This window comes from Simochromis diagramma, unplaced genomic scaffold, assembly GCF_900408965.1.
Source record: "Simochromis diagramma unplaced genomic scaffold, fSimDia1.1 OVJJ01000466.1, whole genome shotgun sequence".
In the NCBI taxonomy this organism is placed as follows: domain Eukaryota; kingdom Metazoa; phylum Chordata; class Actinopteri; order Cichliformes; family Cichlidae; genus Simochromis; species Simochromis diagramma.
In genome coordinates, this window is record NW_024387287.1 from 458,892 (window position 1) to 477,739 (window position 18,848).

The window sequence follows — 18,848 nt, forward strand, 5'->3', positions numbered from 1 at the left end:
AAGCTCTGGCAGCTACTACTGTCACTGAGCAAGAGACCTGAATTCATGTCACTGTATGTCAGTTTAGTGAGTACAGAGCCATAAACAGCACCATAGTTGGGTGGTGTCGCCTGCTGCCAACAGTGAGTGCTCCTGCAGTCTGGTGCGAGGCTTGGTGCTGGTGTAACAGCATTGGAGGATCGTCTGCGGGGAATGCTGCAGGAACGGGTGTACCTCTGTGACGTACCAGGTCGATTGTGGATATACTGGACACCAAGTGTTTGTCTGAACTTAGATCTGGGGAATGGCATGGGCGAGTACTGAAATTGGGCCTCCATACAAGTCTTGGGTGTGGGAGGAACCTGCTGTACGTTGGGCTGGGCACCTAGGGACCGGGGCATGGCATCAGGTTCTGACTGGACTTGTCTCTTTGATGAGGAAGAGTGGTTACTTTTCTTTGGTCTCTCCCCATCTGTCACCTTGGACTTTTGCTCAACCTGACCCTCTCTTTCAGCCTCTGGGCTCCCCCTTGAGCCAGTCACACATGTGATGCAGTTGGAGGACATCCCCACACTGCCCGAGCTGCTAACAGCGAAACGTGCAAACACATTTGGCTTCGTGTCCAGCGGATCATGAATGCGGAGCCGAATGGCGCGCTTGAGAGGTTCACTCATTGGTCGTCGCTGAGTGTAGAACGAGCGCTTACCTTTACCTTCCTCGGGATGAAAATTTGTGTCGGAATGGTTCCACGGTCCCTTGGTTTGTTGGGGTGCCAGTGAATCCCCATTGTGGTGCTGAGAGGTAGCAGCAGAAGCCTTTTCTCCCTCCCCAGACTCTCGTTCCTCACTAGCTCCCTCTGAGCTGTAGTCTTTGGTGTCAATTGCAATGTCTGGTAAACCTTTCTTGATTTTGGGTTGACCTTTGGTAGGTGCACTGGCCGTGCGGCGCAGGAGGTGGGCCCCAAACGGGTTCTTACGGCTGTGCTGTACAGCAGTGTGACTGTCCAGGGAAGCCTGCTTTGGGTTTCTGTGAAACAACCCTTTTATGCCGCTGGCTGCTCTTGCCTGACAAAAACACAACAGGACATCATTGCCAAACACAATTCCCAAATAAGTTGAAGATATTGAAAAAAATCTGCCATATTACACTAAATTCATTGCACCCAATGAATTTACTGCAGTAGTACATACATTGGATTAGTATAATGAGCATGCTGAAAATGAGGAAAGTAAATTAAATCCACATTTCCTACAGAAACGCACATGTGTGACTGATCTCTCATAGATCACACTGACATGATCATCCAGCTGCAACCATACTGACTAGCTTTGAAATCCACTTGGATTCAAAGTGTTAGACATTTTAAGCAACCAGCTGAAGATCCTGTAGCAAAATATCAGTTACATGTATACATGCTTGAAGGTACAGTGGGGCAAAAAAGTATTTAGTCAGCCACCGATTGTGCAAGTTCCCCCACCTAAAATGATGACAGAGGTCAGTAATTTGCACCAGAGGTACACTTCAACTGTGAGAGACAGAATGTGAAAAAAAAAAAAAATCCATGAATTCACATGGTAGGATTTGTAAAGAATTTATTCGTAAATCAGGGTGGAAAATAAGTATTTGGTCAATAACAAAAACACAACTCAATACTTTGTTCTTGGCAAGGCAATTCATTCTTAGAGAGCTTGGAAAGAAAGCAACTGGGCTTCTTTAAGTTTCTGGAACGTCTAGTACATAGACACCTATACTGAAAGAATTTCACTGGCTAGACCAAAAACTGCAGAGGCTGGGAAAAAAAGTGGGACCAGAACAATCGCATTCTACCACCTTACAATTTTCAGTACTTTAATTTAATGGACAGTTGAACAATTTGAGGGGGTGTGCACTGAGGAGAATGATGCAGGGTATGTGGCTCATGCAAGATTCTGACTGGATCTCACTACACCCAAGTTTTGAGTGGCAGCTTCAGGACTCCTAAACATTGTCTGCTTCTATGTTGAGCATTTCATAAAAGAGAGGTCCACTGCAATCACAAACAGACATGGGGAGAGAGTGGAAATGAGAGAGGAGAATGATAAAAGGAGAAAAAAATAGGTGGGTTGGGGCTTCAAACAGGAGTCACACAGCAACTCCAAGAAAGGCAACTTCAAAACAAGGACAATGTGGACAACAAAGTGGTCATTTACTAAATAGCTACTGATAGCTGAGGGCATCGAAAATATGGGCTGAAGGAGGAACAATACTGAAGCTAGTGTGATCTGCAAAAACAGGTGCAGTCAGTATATTCTTATGAACAGAAAACTGAAATTTACAGTGAACTGAAGTTTAAAAGCATAACAATAATAATAATAATAATAACAATAATAATGTATATATTTTACATGTCTGAATATGGTCTAGGTTACATAGTTCATAGTTCAGTTTTTGCTGAAATAACCACAAAGCAATAAACAAAAGGAGGCAAGGACGAGTGGCTAAGATTGGAGTGGATATTCTGCTATTAGAAAGTCTCCTAATCATAAGTACTGACAAGTTTTGTTTTGTTTCTAGGTTTTTTGTATTTTCAAACAATATTTCAAAAAGAAGTTTTTGTAGAAAAACAGTTTAATAACAATTTAAGTTGTTATTATTATTATTATTATTATTATTATTATTATTATTATTAGTAGTAGTAGTAGTAGTAGTAGTAGTAGTAGTAGTAGTAATAATAATACCAAAACACAGATTTTGGTATTATAATTTGGTTTTTGGTGAAATAACCTAAGGTAAAGTTTATTGTATATTCATTACAAGAACATCTGTAAAAGCTGTCAGTGCACAACACTTTCATGAACATTTCTGTTTGAGAGCAAAGGTGAGCAAGACTTTAAGCTGGTTTCTGCAGTAATACCCACCTTACCAGTGACATCATTCACAGCTACATGAACAAAGATGGAAGCTTCCTCCATTCCTTCCAAGTACACATGGCGATAGCCTGCATACAAAAATGTCAGAGACAGCTGCCTTATCAGGGACTCAAATATAACAGCCACAAAGGAATAGCTGTAGCCAAATACCCAATAAATACCAGCTCAACCAGCAGCAAAACTATCAATTGACATGATGTTAGCAGAGACTCTGAATCAAGAGCACCAAATTAGTTATATATAGTAGATGTATAGTGAGTTTGTATAGTGAGTTTCCGGTTCGAGTTCCTTGTTTAAGTATATAATCACTAAAACACAGCAGAAAACCTTGAACGAGTGTTAGTGCCATCCAAAAGCAGCACCATGTCTTACCTGGCATCATGCTGTTAAAGGCAATGGTACGCTGGCCAATGAAGTCCTGGCCAATTGGGTCATGATCCCACACAAGGAAACGAACCAGGGCCAGCTCGGGCATGTGAACCATGAACACCAAAGTCTCCTCCCACATCGGGTTGAAACCTACAGAACCATCCCAAATAGGGATGCAGAAGGGATGGGATAGGGGAGATATGTGTGGGAGGTGAGTGTAAAGGAAGAGCAGATAGGAGAAATAATATGATAGATAGCACAATAAGAGTAAGGCAGATAAGAGGACAGCATTTTGGCAAACGGGCATATAAAAGAGTAATAGAGACAGGGCAGCAAATTATCTTTGCACTCATCAATTATTCAGGGTGTGTTTGAGAGAGAGAGTTTTTGGTGCTGCCTGTGCATGTCTCGTCTTGCTGGGCTCCTCAAGTATATATCAGAAAGCTGTCAAACTATATACACAGATTCACCATATTATATTATATTATATTATATATGTACAAAGCACAACAACAAACCACAGATGTCTACATGCAAACACCTGGACATTGACGTGACTGCGAGTGTCCACAGAAAACTCTCGACTACTTTTAGAAGCTGCAAGAAGTGTCTGCTTCACAGGAATTGCAAGGTTGAACTTGCAGTAAGCTTCATTTGCACGGTGCTTTCAGCTGACATGTTTAGTTGAATTTCCTGACATTACTCCTACAAGTTCACCCTGACATGGCTTTGCACACCACTAGAGGTCAGCAAAAACTAGTTAGCTGTTCCAAAAGAACAAACAAAAAAAAACAGCATCTATTAGCAAGAAACTACATCACTGATAGCAAAGCTCCTCTGTTGTTTTTTATATATATAATTTTTGCCTGTGTGCGTCACAAAAGCAATCTTGAGCACCATTAACTGTCTAATGAGATCCCCATTCAGCTTTCTGAACGTGTTCCTGTAATTATTTCAGGTGGTGATATTGTATTTTCAAACTGCTCTATGAATGAGTTCATTCAGTTTAATATGTCTGAACTGCAGTTACCTTTACACACACAGTGATGTCTTTCAAAGCACATAAACCTTTCAATACTGAGGCTAAGGTCACTCTTTCAAAATGAATTCAATCCCATGTTTAAAACACTACGGAGACATCACAGGTAACTGTTAAAGAGCTGGGCCCCAAATGTTAACATTTCTGTTCAGCAATGCTGGGACACAGGTCTGACCTTTATCAGATTTAAACCAAATAATTAACTATGTACTGCATTTATGGCATCAAAGGCTCAGGAAGCAGAAAATTTTAAAAGGTAAAAACAGTTGGAGTCCATAAACAGCTTCATGTTGGGATGTCATGTGGAAACTTGTTTTTATCTAAAATCCAACAGATGGAAACAGCTGTGGTTGCAAAAAGACTTCCAGTCATGACCTAACCTCTTTAAACACTTCTTCTTGGCTGAGTTTATAGGCTGAGCCACTCGTTCTGACTCATACTAAATGAGAAAACACTGTTTTTTTTCTCGGTCATACCATGTTTAAGATGGATGATTACCTGTAGTATGAAACCACACACTCATTGGCTAACCACTTGTTAATCATCAGTCATCAGCTAATAAGCATGCAGTCTGTCTCTCAGTCAGATCCGCCCCTTGGCAGAAGTGCTGAAGTCAAGACTTCAGAAATCAATGGACGGCATCACTCTAGCTGTATATATTTATATGTATTTTATCTCTTTGTAAAGTTTATTTTATCTGTTTTCATTGTAAACCTACATCGGTTTTTATGTCGTTTTCTTCTGTGTGTCAAACACATTGAGTTTGAGACATTGAAATGCACCATTTAAATACAATTGACATTTCATGACTAAATGGAGACCCACCATTATCATCCACCACTCTGGTCTGTTCCTTGCAGCAATCCACTGGGAGGCCAATGATCTCCACTTCCACAAAGGGATCAATGATCTGTCAGAAAGACATTGCACAGCTTTAAGACGTCTACAATTTTGACCATTCTTTCAGCAGTCAGAGGTCAGGCCTAACTTGCAGTCTCTGCTTTAATTAAAGGTTTTTATCAGGTTGAGGTCAAGACTGTGCAGGTCCACGAAGTTCTTCGACCCCAAACTCTCTCATACATATCTTTGTGCAGTCATGTTGGAACAGGAAGGAGCCATCCCCAAATTGCTACCACAAAGTTGGGACCATGAAATCTCATTTCTGCTGTTCAATACCTAAGAAACTTAAACTTTTACAAATGATTGCTCAGCTGTGTCTGTAATCAAACATCTCTAACTTTGCTCTGCTTCACTTCAGCAGCTTCAGGTAATATTCAGATGCTGATTCATGGTTTTCTTCAGTTCTGATCTACTGCAGAATAATTTAGGTTATCTGCTATAAAATGTCAGGCCAGGAAAATCTCCTTCATGTTTTTCTGTTTTTATCCACAGTTACTTTGACACAAAGGCATCTGCTGTGATCCTCACACCTCTGATGAAGTCTCACAGTGTCAGCTTTGTTTTTATACATTGATAGTTTACACTGAGTTTGTAATTGCAGAAAAAAACAGTCAAATTGTTTAACATTTAACATTTTTAATTGTTACGACCCATCTCAAAAGCCGCAACATAAATAAGGAGACAAACATCAGATTGTAGGTGAGAAGAGGTTTTAATCCTAAAATGCATAGCAGGTTGGCTAACATGGCTGGTACCACCAAGGCAAGGCTAGTGAGGCTTCCTGAAAGCCTGCCTCAGGTATTCTCTTTTGTCCACACCTGGTCAGGTGTGGTCAATTAGCAACAGCTTAACCCACTGAAGAGATTAGGGGCTGCAGAGGGACGTAACATTAATTTAGAAGTACATATAAAAGATAAATGATCAGGATTATAAATCGAATCAAAACCTTGTGAATTTGAATCAGTTGTAGAAATCAGTGGTGATACCCAGCCCTACAAATACCCATAGAACAGCAAATAGCTTACATTGGCCTGCCCATAAATCATTCAGACTAAAAGTAAGGAGCCTTCTCTGCAAAAAGACATTTTGAGGAGGTGCTGCTTGTAAAGATGATTACAGATTTATCCCATATTCATTCAGTTCAACGTGGAAGTTCAATCCTATAAATCTAGTCTGTGGTCCTACCTCTCCTCGGTCTCCCAGCATTGAGTCTTTGGGTTTGGGCAGCTGTTGTCCACTAATGACCTTTAACACCAGCTGTTTCTTCATCTGACCAGGAATGGGGTCTTCCACGTTGGGGTTAAAGGCACCTGCAGTGGGTAAAATGATTACACGCTACTTGTGATTCTTCACTTATTGTAATAAAATGACAAATGTCAACCACTTCAACTATGAATTTTTTAAACTTTATTTTGTGATATTATAAAAAGCAGGACACACACATCCAGTCTGAGCCTACCTGGTTCTCTACACAAAACACTGGAAAACTCAAGTGAACTAAAGAACAGTAGAGGAGAGGGAGAGCATTAAATAAACTAAATACTGAAAAATTAGAAGCAGTTAGGGACCTGCTCAGTTAAAAACAAACAAACAAACAAACATGGAAAGATGCACAGCCTCTTTAATTCTTCTTCTTGCTACATGTCCTGTACAGTTATGGATGATATCTCTTTCTCCATCTTCCTCCACTCTCACATTAACCAAAAATAAGCATCAAAACTAATGAAAGGCAATGAAACTGATAACACACTGAAAAATGACAAACTAGTGAAATACCTTCACTCATGAAGGCCGGTTTGAGGATGTAGCCACAGTTGCCATTGCTATAGAATTTGGCTCTGTTGAGTTGGAGGACCCGGCCTTCAGACTGGTAGTTGAGTGCAACTGAAATCAAAGCATTTCACTTCATTGTTCATAGATTGGAAACCTTTAATATGCTAGGTAACAACCACTGAGGGAAAACCAATTGGCATGAGCACCACCTACATTAGTTTAGTCATGACAAACTGAAAGCATCCCTCATAATCTGCTGTTACACTAAATGTTTGGCCATACTGAATATAGTTTCAACATTCATACCAAGCTGGCACCCAGCATTCCAGAAGGGCTGAGGGTTGAAGTTGGAGGAGTCCACACGGTACGAGGAAGGATAGATGCGGGACAGCTGCCGCTGGTTGAACTGAATGAAGGACGATGCTTTTTGCTGCATCACCTGGTGGGCTTTAGTCTCACTCAGAGATGATACCTGCCAGCCACAGTTAGCTGCCAAGGATAGCACAGTTTTCTTCCTGAGGCTCATAAACTTTCCAAGTAAAGAAAATGCAGTAGTAGGTACATTGCACTTATAGTTAGGGATGGGAAACTGAGAACTGGTTTTTGTAGAGAACCAGTGGTTCAGTTCCTTGGAATTGTTAGACTGCTTGCCTTTTGATCTCAGTTCCACTTGCACTTCAGTTCATGTGCAGGAAGAGGAAAATCACAACATGGTGCACCGAGTGGATACGGACATTTATTTTATTTTTACTGCGCAAAGGATGCGAGTGCATAGAGCACAGAAGAAACTGCATTATGCTGCTAATATAACTTTGGCTAAGCTAGCCAAGAACCAAGAGTGATGTTAAAGCTGCCGATCACAGCCCAGCAGCCGGACCTTCAACTTCAACAGGTAAAACCAGCAGTGATGAGCAGTTAGGCTGCAGCCTCAGTTTCTACCTGTTCATGTTTCTACTGTAGAATCACTTTGCCCTGGTTTTCATTTCTGCATCATGCTATCAACAAAATAGCATTAGGATAGAGATTTGTGTCGGTGTGTGGGACTGTAGCGTATAGCTTTATACTGTTAAATAGTAATGAAGAGTTTCACAGGAAAGTAATGTATTGAGTAGTGTAATAAATTACTTTTCTCTGGGAGCAATTAAGTAACATGCTGCATTACTTTTAAGAAAGGTGTTCTGTGTAATGCATTAATTTTTTGAGTAAGGACCAACAACAAAGAGTGGAACTACCTCCAACATGCACAGATATTTGACCTCACAGCAAGCAATGAATTTATACAAATGTAATCCCTTTGACATGCTGCTTAGCAATGGTTGACTCTCAAAGCAGAGCCAACAAGAATCGATAAGAGAACTGATAAATAATCAAATCGATAGCTGATAATGATCAATTCCCCATCCCTACTTATAGGGCACTGTCACCATAAACTAAGCTTTGTGCAGTGAAAATACATTTGCTAACCTTGTGCTTCGATGTCATAGAGACCCACAGACCGCGTGTATTTGACTAGATCTGACAGAGCTCTGGACAGCTTCATGGTTTTCTTCTTTCTGTAGAATAGACAAAAGACAAAAGGTGACACATGTGTGGAGACAGCTGGCAAGATAAGGAAAAAAACATCACACAGAGTTGATTTTGAGTCTCCAAGTCTCAGGGGATGTGGCTGGTTCAAGTGTTGGTGAACGTGTCAGCGAAACACAGGTGTTCATTTGAGCTGAAACCTTTTAGTGGGCACTCAGGTCCTCCAGGCGATGCACTGTGACCCTGACCACTCCCATCAGGATAGAAATGTTTCATCATAGGATAGAGCTGAACAGGGTTCAAACCTAAAGTGTGTTCCTGTAGTTTCATTCATTTATTTTTTGGACCTCTGTCCATGTGTGTAAATAATGACTGTTCTTGCTGACGGTCTGTTTAGATCCACAGAAAGATGTAATATCCCAAAAGGCTAGTATTAGGCATTGTATTGAAAAAGTAGAAAGTGTGGTGTACACCCCTCTCTACACCCTTTCTTATGATATTTTACTCGATATAGTTTCTTTTTTTGAGTTAAACTTTGAACTCGGGCACCAGCCATGACAGTCAGAGTCAAACGCTTAGCCAACCAAGGTGTTCGTGTCCCTCGAGGCCTGGTATATGTTTTGAACAATCCATAAAAAATTGTCAGTAACGTAAAGTTCTTGCTGATTTTTACATTGGGTATGACCTTGACCTGATTTTCAACAAAATTACATCAGCTCAAGCTGTTTTTGATCTACCATCACACAAAATGTGAAAATTCTATCTAGAAAATTGTGGATATTGGACCACTAAAAAGAAAGACAAAGGGAACCAGTTAGACACACCTCACACAGACTGAGTGGCTTTTGCTTCTGCACACTTACACTACAATCAGCTGATTTCAGCTCATATGCAGGAGCAGGAAAATGGTGGTACAGCATTACAGATTTTCAGGACTTTTCCTTATAAAGTGTTTGATCTTCTCAACAAAATAACCTCTCGTCTACATAATCAGACGATTCAATTGTTTTTTTAACTGGAAGCAAACACGCAGAGACCAGTACCTACTCTTTGACTCCCACCAACCTCTGGAACACAAAATCATCAGAACCCTGAACATAGAGGAAAAACTGTTCCCTCAGTCAGAAAGAGCTAGAAGGGAAATAAAAGGAACACACACACGTAAAGAAAGCTCTTAAAACATTGGGCTTAATTGGGTTTTCATCAAATTAGTAAAGTGGTGGGAAAGAAGCAACTAGGGAGAAACAGTACGACACACAGAACAATGACAAACAGCCACACACTCAGACACAAACTGGTTCATCCCAAAGACAAAACTCCCAAACACAAAGTAAACAACACAGTGTGTGCTGTGCAGCGAGGAGTGCTCAGACCTCTACACTGGAGAAACCAAACAGCTACTCTATAAACACATAGCACAACACAGAAGAGCCACCTCAACAGGACAAAACTCAGCTGTCCATCTGCATCTAAAGGTCAAAGGAATCCAATGTTCACATTTTGGACAGAGAAGACTGAAAGAGGAGTGAAAGAAGCATCTATGTCCACTGTGGATGACCATCCTTGAACAGCTTATGACACCAACTGTCTGCCATCTATAATCCAGTTTTGAAATCCTTCCCAGACGCCTTAACGCCCACTCACACCTTGCGTCAGGTGATCTCAATAGGTCACATGACAAGGTGAGGCAAAGTCTCACAATGGTTTCACATGAAGCTTATATTTCTGGTGATTTAGCGTTTGTCAAAATAACCTGATGAGACTAGAGACTGGCGGCACTGCTGTGTTGCAGTGGGTATGCCTGTATGTGATCAGCACAGTGAAGCATTCTGAAAATGTTCAGACCCTTTGAAAGCTGCCACATTTGGTAAGTTTCAGATTTGTCTGATAATCAGATTTTTCTACAATACCCACAGTTACAAAATAAATATGATCTGAATATATAACAGACTCAAAAGTTCTGTCTGAACTTTTTACTGACAGCACTTCTTTGTTAACCTTTCTGCATGGAGACTGTGTGTCTGAATGAAACACTGGTGCGTTGGTGTGTCATACTTGTTGTGATGCAGCGGGGCACGTGAAGCACTACTTGTGCTTTCTTGGTCTGTGTCTGTGTCTTCAAAGCTTGAGACCTTCTTCAGCTTGGATGCCTTTTTCTGTGAGGAGTGAGGAAGCACACGAGACTGTTCAAAGTTTTTCTTTCATTTTGAAAAGACAAGAAGATGACATTTTAAACCATCATGGACGCTTTTGATTAAATGTATAATAACAGACATAAACTTAATTTTAAATAAGTCTTTTAGTCATCACAACAAAGGATGCAAATAAATGAATGCAGGTTAACCATCTTCTGTAAGAGTGCCAGTCTAGTCAATATCAAATACATAAAGATGACATTAATAGATTAATTGAATCCTACTTTAACTAACAAAAAGCAACTCTCTTAATTAGTGTGCTTATATTTAAATATGCTTAGATATGCTGTCTTCACCTGAACCAAACTCATAATAATGCAAACTCTGTGTCAACAGGTCAGTTCTACAGTGTCAGTGTTTGTCGTCCTCACAGAAGCAGAAAACTGAATGAGACAACAGGAGAGTTTACCTTGCGTTTAGAGAAGCTCTCTATGAAGGAGCGGCCTGAGCGCTTGTTGCTGCTTGGAAAAGCCTCATCTGCTGTGTCCATCGCATCCTTACGTTTACCCTGACAAGAGAGGAGTAATGTATGTTTTAAAGAAATAAAGAAAATAAAGGTATCACTAGCTACATTTCCACCTCATACTGGAAGGCAAATACTTAAATGTGGAACACAATCTCAACTTTAAAGAGATGAAAAAAATCCATCAAAACTGTGGCTCACGATAGATATGGAGAGATAATTTAGGTGCATCTCAAAGATTCTAAAGGAAGAAAACATGAATTATTACATTTATGCCAGTGAAGTCGGAGAGCACTGATTTCTCCCACAGTGGTGCCCAACCTCACACGCAAACTACAAGAAACGCAGGGGAAAAAAAGCTATGTGAACAGTCAGTACCCGTTCCCTGACCCAAAAGCGCAGCAAGCAAACCTTATTGGACACTGGCAAAAACTCCAATCTTGGTATCTCACCCCAGTCGCTGCCTCTCATCGAGGGCAAACCCAGACTGGGACAGAGTCCAGCCCCTCTCCACAATGCTGGTTCCAGAACCCAAGCCAATATCTAGGCTTTATGTCTCAACCTCACACACAGCTCGGTTCAGGCTTAGTCTCTTTCCCCACCAGAGAGGTGACGTTCCATGTCCCAGTCGCTAGACTTGGAAGCTAGTAATCAGTCTGCCGGGGCCTCTGCCTTTGGCCGCCACCAAGCACAAACTTCACCCGATCCCTATGGTGCCCTCTGTGGGTGGTTGAAATGGATACTGAGACAAAATATTTGCTCTCTGTGTTTACCTTACTGCCGGTTTTATCCATGGTCTTCCCAGCAGGAGGGAGGGCTGTGATGGTAAAGCTGTCTGGATCCTCTCTGTCTCGGATCTTGGATTCTTTCATCAAGTTGTCAAGCTTCTTCTTGGCCATGTTCTCTATTTGGTTTCTGTCAGCTGACATCTGGAGGAGGAGTTAAACAGAATCATTTCAGCTGTGACACAACAGGTGAAAAAGTCAGCAACTCTAAAACTGTCTTATTGAGATAGATTTATATCATCTGTAATGAATTACAGGATATGTAATGTGGACATTAATTTATTTTGTGACACTTTCCCAGAGGACCTCAAAGTACACAGGTCTGGGATGACATTTTTAAGGTCACTCTTTTTGTTGCTGTTTGCACTCTTGTTTTTATGTATCATTTTCTTCTCTGTCACAACCTTTAAGCATCATGGTATCAGTAATATTGGTAACACAGTAACACATCAGTATCATTAACACTGCTCACTTTGAAAACAGTTCTGGTGTTCTACTGAATTTAGGTCAGCCGAACATGCTGGCTGTTAAACGCCCATTCAATTCCTTCGTCCAACAGGAACTGTCTGCATACTCTCAACACACGAGGATGTTCATGCACCCGGGCCCACTGCACCAGTGTAGGGTCTAACAGGTCCCAGGATTTCATTAGTGACAAGCAGGGTGTCGTTGCCCAGCCTATACAGGTCTGTGGGCCCCTCCATTGGATATGCCTCCCCAGACCACCACTGACCCACTATCAAACCGATCATGCTGAATGATGTCACAGGCAGCATAATGTTCTCCACAGCTTCTCCAGACCCTTTCATATCTGTCACATGTGCTCAGGGTGAACCTGCTTTCCTCTGTACAAAGCACAGGACACCAGCAGTAGACCTGCCACCACGAGACAATGCCAATCATTTTCCACAGTGCCGAGCAGTGAGCACAGGGCGCACTAGAGGACGGTGGGTTGCCAGAGACATTCCCACCAGCAGCCTGCTGGAGTCAGTTTGTAGCTCTTGCAGTGCTCATCCTGTGACTCCTTGCAGAAAGGAGCAGATTCTGTTCCTGCTGAGGGTTAAGGACCCTGTCCAGGTGCCTCGAGTAGCTGCCTGTCTCCTGGAATCTCCTCCATGGTCTTGAGACTGTGCTGGCAGATAAAGGAAAACTTCTGGGAATGGCACATGCTGAAGTTCTATCTTGGAGGAGTCGGACTACCTGTGCTACCTCTGTACGGTCCAGGTACTGCCTCATGTTACCAGTATTGATACTGACCCTAGCCAAATGCAAAGGTAGTGAAAAATGTTCAGAACAGACGAAGAGAATGAATGTGAGTGGCCTCCACCTGTGCATCCATTCCTGTTTAGAGGGTGGTCTCATTGTTGCTCCTCTAATGAAACTAACCTGCTGTTAATTCCATCAGCACATGCTGAAACTTGTTAACAACCCAGGCTGCTACTTAACTGATTAAATCAACATCCTAGAGTTGTGAGATTATTATACTATCTTATGCCACCTTATACTTCTAATCATATAGGCCACATTATGCCTTGGATTAAAGATTGTGAAATCATTACACTGTTTTATGATGCATTATACTGCTGATTTATAAGAAATACTGTTTTCAGAGAATCATGGCCTTATTTGTCTGATTAGAAAGAACAGGAAGCGAAAGCCATAACTTCCACATTCTTCAGAAAGAATGTGGATGTTTAGGTTTTATGACTTTGGACGGGGGCTTCGAGATCTGGCGGACACCCTCCTGTCCGCATCTCCCGTCCGGACGTTTATGCTCAAAGTGTTGTATGGAATAATGAGAATTGTATGGAATAAAGAGATTGTTGATTGAGCATTAAACACAGAGTGTTATTCTTCCTTCAGCCCAAAGATCAAAGAATTGGGATATTTAACAGAGTTTATTGGACCTGATGTCATTTTCTGATTAAACTGTTCCTTTCTTTTTTGAGCACTGAATTATATACTTCGGAATTTATCAGGGAGCAAAAGTGTTGGAAAATTAAGGGAAGTTAAAATGCAGAAATTTCAAACCAAAGTTCAAAGGGACTCGTTTGATTATTTTTAAAGGAATAACCCACAAATATTGTCTTCTTTCTAGTTCCTTGTAAACTAAAACACTGGACTGTGAAGATTTCCATGAACCTTAAACATTTGCAGATGTACCTAAATGAATAAAACATAAAATAAAAATAAAAGGGGCATACATTTTATATTTATATTATAAAACAGCATATTAATTAAAAATGAAATTGTTAAGACATAAAATATAATTAAAACATTTTAAACCTATTTCTAAAATTATTTGCCAAACTCTCCAGATCATTCATGCTGAGAGCAGAATTATCAAAGAACTACCTTAACTTTCTAACTACAAACAAATTTCAGCTCCACCTAGAGCAGCTACTAAACATCAAGTAATGGCTATTCTTTAAAATCTTCACTCAAGGTTTGAATCTACAGTTTTAACCAAGTGAGAAATAAGCTGCAGTCCAACAGCTCCATCAGTCTAACCAGAGAGAGAGCACAGCAGCATTCCTCCAGAGGCCGTCCAAAGGTCAGGTTTCATCATGTTACATAACACAGAGCACAACTGTGTCAGTGATATAACCCATTCCAGATGTGGTGTAAAATGTCATTCTTATATACTGTCTTTAACCTCCTAGGACCTGGCGTCCACATATGTGAACATCACATTTTGGGTTATTTAGACCAAAATACTAAATTTTGCTCTACAAGGGCCTGATATCCACTTTCGAGGACATTATACTGCTACTGTTCTATTGGAAATTTAAACGAATATCCTCATATGTGGCTCTCATTTTTCTTAGAAACAAAAATCAGGTTAAAAAAAAAAAAAAAAAAAAAAAAAAAAAAATCTGGTAATTCTTTGTTTTTCCATTCATCAGGTCCCAATCAGCTCAAATATCAAAGATAAATTAAAAATGCATGCCATGAAAGAGTTCAGGTCTTAGGAGGTAACGACAGGATTATATTATGAGTGTTCATTGAGGTTGACAGGCATTATGTCATTTGTAAGAATACTTGGATAACGATAACCAGGTCTGAGCAGACGGGGGAAAAAAACCCATCATGCAGAAACCCATATTTCAAACAAGGAGCAAAGATGCAGCGATACATAACATTACATAATTCATGTTAGTGATGTAACACATTTCAGATGTGGGAGTAAGACTCTGCATAATAATATGAATTATACATATAGTCAGATCAGAATCTGGATATCATTAAGGAACCAGTGCAAAATGGGAGAGGGACATGAAGCATTAGCAACAAGAAATACAAGCATACCTCACATTTCATCAGCTGGACAAAAGGACGCAGATTGTTTTGCTAGACTGAACAAATAGATACCAGATAGGTACATACATCCCCATTGATCAGCTTACAGTCATCCTCCATTTCATCAGCACTGTCCTCGTCAGACACATCTCCCTCCTCTGCATTCTCGTCTATGTTGGGAGGAAGTTTCTTTCCCTGTCAGAGTGGACAAAATAAATCACACGAGATTCTTATATTCTAACACAGAAGAGATATTCACCATATAGTATGATCACAATGTGCATGTCAATGTAGTATACACATCGATGGTGGTTTTAATGTAGAGCACTGGGTTGGAGGTTAATTGGATATTGTGGCTAAAACGTGCATAATTCAAAGTAAGTTAAAGTAACATTAAATTTACCTAGTTAATTAATTAATTAACCTAAATAACTTCAGACAGGTGGACTACGTGTTCTGAAAAGGACTGCCCCAAAATTTGGTTTTTGTCTGAAAAGCAGAAAAATAGGTTTTCAGCTGCGTCAGTGTAGAGCGCTCTCCAGGACATGACCATCCCACCACAGTGTGGAAACCATCAACTGGCTGACGACCTCAGTGGGTTTCACTGCAGGTTTACCAATCCCCCCCAGGGGTGTGTCCTCTCTCCTCTGCTCTTCTCCCTGTACACAGTACAGTTTGCAGATCACATGACAGCATTTAGACTCATCTAGGACGGCAGTGAGTGTGGCTCTGTGATGCAGTCAGAGTAACCTCGCGGTGAATACGCTCAGAACTGTAGGAATGACCGTGGCCTTCAGGAGGAACCCCTCTCCATGCACAGCAGCACAGTGTATGCTATGTGTTTGCCTACTGGTGGTGGTCAGAGGGCCCGGTGGCGCCAGTGTCCGGCAGCCTCGCCTCTGTCAGTGCGCCCCAGGGCGGCTGTGGCTACAATGTAGCTTGCCATTGCCAGTGTGTGAATGTGTGTGTGAATGGGTGAATGACTGAATGTAGTGTAAAGCGCTTTGGGGTCCTTAGGGACTGAGTAAAGCGCTATACAAATGCAGGCCATTTACCATTTAATTTCTAAACTGTTCCAGGTTCCAGTGAAAACTGTTGGGGCAATAATCCAGAAGAAGAGGAAAAAACATAATTTCACTATAAACCCGCCACGACCACATGCCCCCTGCAAGATTCAGACAGAGGAGTGAATAATCAGAGGAGCACTTGTGGACAGCTACAGAAAGACCTGGAATCAGCAGCTACATTTGTCTCAAAGAAAACAATAAGTATGGCCTGTATGCATCACACAAAACTCCACTGCTGAAGAAAAAGCTGGCTCTGAAGGCTACTGCAGTTTCTGTGTATCTACTCTATTAAGGGTTGTAAGGGCGCTGCAATCCATCTCAGCTGTCATAAATTACATTTAATCTGATAATAAATGAGGGAAACACATCTCTATCAACGTTTCATCCCTCAGAGCTTTCAGAGATCTGAATGTAGCTCATGACCCAGAAGTGCACCTGCAACCAGTTATCTGCAGAGTCTGCACTTAAGATATTTTTGTACAATAACACAAACACCCAGATAATAATCCAGCTACCATCTAGTGTTAACACACACACACACACACACAAATAGTCCAAAGTGATTTTTATTTTCTTTCTATTGGCTTCATATGTCACTCTCTGCTTCTGTCTCACTACTTTGATCACCCCATTATATCATATACCTTTGAAGTTACTCTGCGAGTTTCAGACTCTGGATAATAAAAGCAGTAAGATGAGATAATTGCCGGAGGACTGCTTCCTCACACCAAAGAAAATCTGTCACTTTCAAACATCCATATTGGGATTTTACCTTCACAAGGATCTTGCCCCTGAGTGCTTCTGGGGATGGCAGCTGCCCAGATTCATCAGCTTTGATGTTGGAGACATCCAGCTTGTCCCCCAGGATCTCAATCAGGTACTGAGCCATCTTCTTTTGCTGGGGAACACTGCAGTGGTTCTCTATAGACAGGATCACTGGGTAGCTAGCAGACAATCACACAGGTTGGAGAAAGAGGGCTGTGTCAGCTGGTTGTTACAGCACAGTTTAATTATTTCACACTTTGAGTTTTCTTGATTTTACCGTCAGTACAGGTGGAAGAATACTGTAAATTACAGTAATGGCAAAGCATTGGCACATACATGGCTGTGTAACAGTGTTGTTCACTGTTTGACGATGCCTGTTTGTTTTTGCTTACACTACTCTCTGTATCCGGTTTTTGAGTATTTGTTGTGTTACTGAGGTTTAATTTTGGATTACAGCTGGTGGACTAATACCAACCCCATTTTAACACTACTTAGTTTAAATTATTAGTCCTTGCAATATTTTGTAAGCAGGATACTAGTTGGCAAACTAGCTGGCAGGTTTCCAGGGTAACGCTACAAGAGCGTCTCTCAGTATGGGCTTGAGAGCGCAGTAAGGTGATGGTATTAAAAAGCCACAGAGTTTATGACAGAGGAGATCACTACGGTCACACTGCAGCAGAAAGCCACTCTGGACCTGGTGGAGGAACTGAGAACATTTTTATACATGGACCATAACGTTCTTTATGGGAGGATACAGGCCCAGAGAAGAATTTCTTCAACATCAGCAACAACTGGTGCTACTACAGTGATGAACAGTAATCACACCACAAAAATGTACAACAAATTATTCATCAATTTTAACAGCAGAAGTCTGTATGCTAATTGATACGAGATAAACTGGAAGTCTAATACATTATAGTTCAATACTGAGAGTAAAGCAAAAAACATTCTGGACAACAAATTGATTTCACATTGTTTCTTGATTTCACAATTTGTGTTTCTTAGTTATAACAGTTCTTGTTGGCAATAAACCTTACACCACTGGAAAGCCTGTTTATTTCCCCTTCATTGGTGCTACATTTGTAAGGAAAGTGGATTTAGCAGTGGGTGGGTTGAGCAGCAAAGTTGAGTATGTGGGTTGCGCCCATGAAAAACTTGCCAAATCTTCTCCATCAGTGCCAGACAGCTTCTTCTGCTATTGACTTGTTTGGTGTCGTTTCCTGGATTGGATGACTGAAGTCTGAAGAAACAAGACATATTGGTAGCATGTGGAAGAACCATAGACAACCATAAGAGCCTGGCAGTTTCTCCTCATACTGGTCACCAGCTGGGTCACCCACTGCCATGGGATGGCATCACTTTATTCAACCAGCATTTGTTGTGAGTTAGCCAGTATGGTTCTGTTAGGTATTAGCAGAACTGGAGGCAGGCCATTCCATCCTCTCCACTTCCAAACTCTGAAGGTAGTGTCTAATAAACCCCGCTCTGCGGAGCCGAACATTGTCATCTTGGAGAGTAACATTTGGTCCCGGACTGTGGAAATATGGGCCACTGTTTGCAGAGTCTCATCTCCATATCTCCATTTGAAACATTTCTTCTGGCCAGGACTGAAATCGGATGTTGTTCAATACTGCCATGTATGCCAAATAACTGGCAAGCCAAATGAAATAATTCCTCCAGCTCCCCTTTGTCCTATCCCAGTAGTAGAGGAGCCATTTCAAAAAGTGATTGTTGACTGTGTGGGGCCTTTACCTAAATCTAAAACTGGAAACCAGTTTCT

The 18,848-nt window shown here is 41.2% G+C and overlaps 1 protein-coding gene across 8 annotated transcripts in view; it reads right to left on the bottom strand.

Moving 5' to 3' along the window:
- LOC120716232 (1-phosphatidylinositol 4,5-bisphosphate phosphodiesterase eta-2-like) overlaps positions 1 to 18,848 on the bottom strand; it is a 145,784-nt gene that overhangs the window by 6,190 nt on the left and 120,746 nt on the right. For 7 of the 8 annotated variants that reach the window (XM_040003679.1, XM_040003681.1, XM_040003680.1 and 4 more), the window contains exons 9-21: positions 17,076 to 17,247; positions 15,324 to 15,431; positions 11,925 to 12,080; positions 11,098 to 11,196; positions 10,549 to 10,649; positions 8,434 to 8,522; positions 7,276 to 7,458; positions 6,973 to 7,080; positions 6,382 to 6,506; positions 5,122 to 5,206; positions 3,261 to 3,407; positions 2,877 to 2,956; positions 686 to 1,043 (exon numbers count right to left, since the gene is read on the bottom strand). In XM_040003679.1, the coding sequence (XP_039859613.1) occupies positions 686 to 1,043; positions 2,877 to 2,956; positions 3,261 to 3,407; positions 5,122 to 5,206; positions 6,382 to 6,506; positions 6,973 to 7,080; positions 7,276 to 7,458; positions 8,434 to 8,522; positions 10,549 to 10,649; positions 11,098 to 11,196; positions 11,925 to 12,080; positions 15,324 to 15,431; positions 17,076 to 17,247 (1,811 nt within the window). The remainder of the gene's footprint in view (positions 1 to 685; positions 1,044 to 2,876; positions 2,957 to 3,260; positions 3,408 to 5,121; positions 5,207 to 6,381; positions 6,507 to 6,972; positions 7,081 to 7,275; positions 7,459 to 8,433; positions 8,523 to 10,548; positions 10,650 to 11,097; positions 11,197 to 11,924; positions 12,081 to 15,323; positions 15,432 to 17,075; positions 17,248 to 18,848) is intronic. The other variant, XM_040003686.1, reaches the window with a different exon arrangement.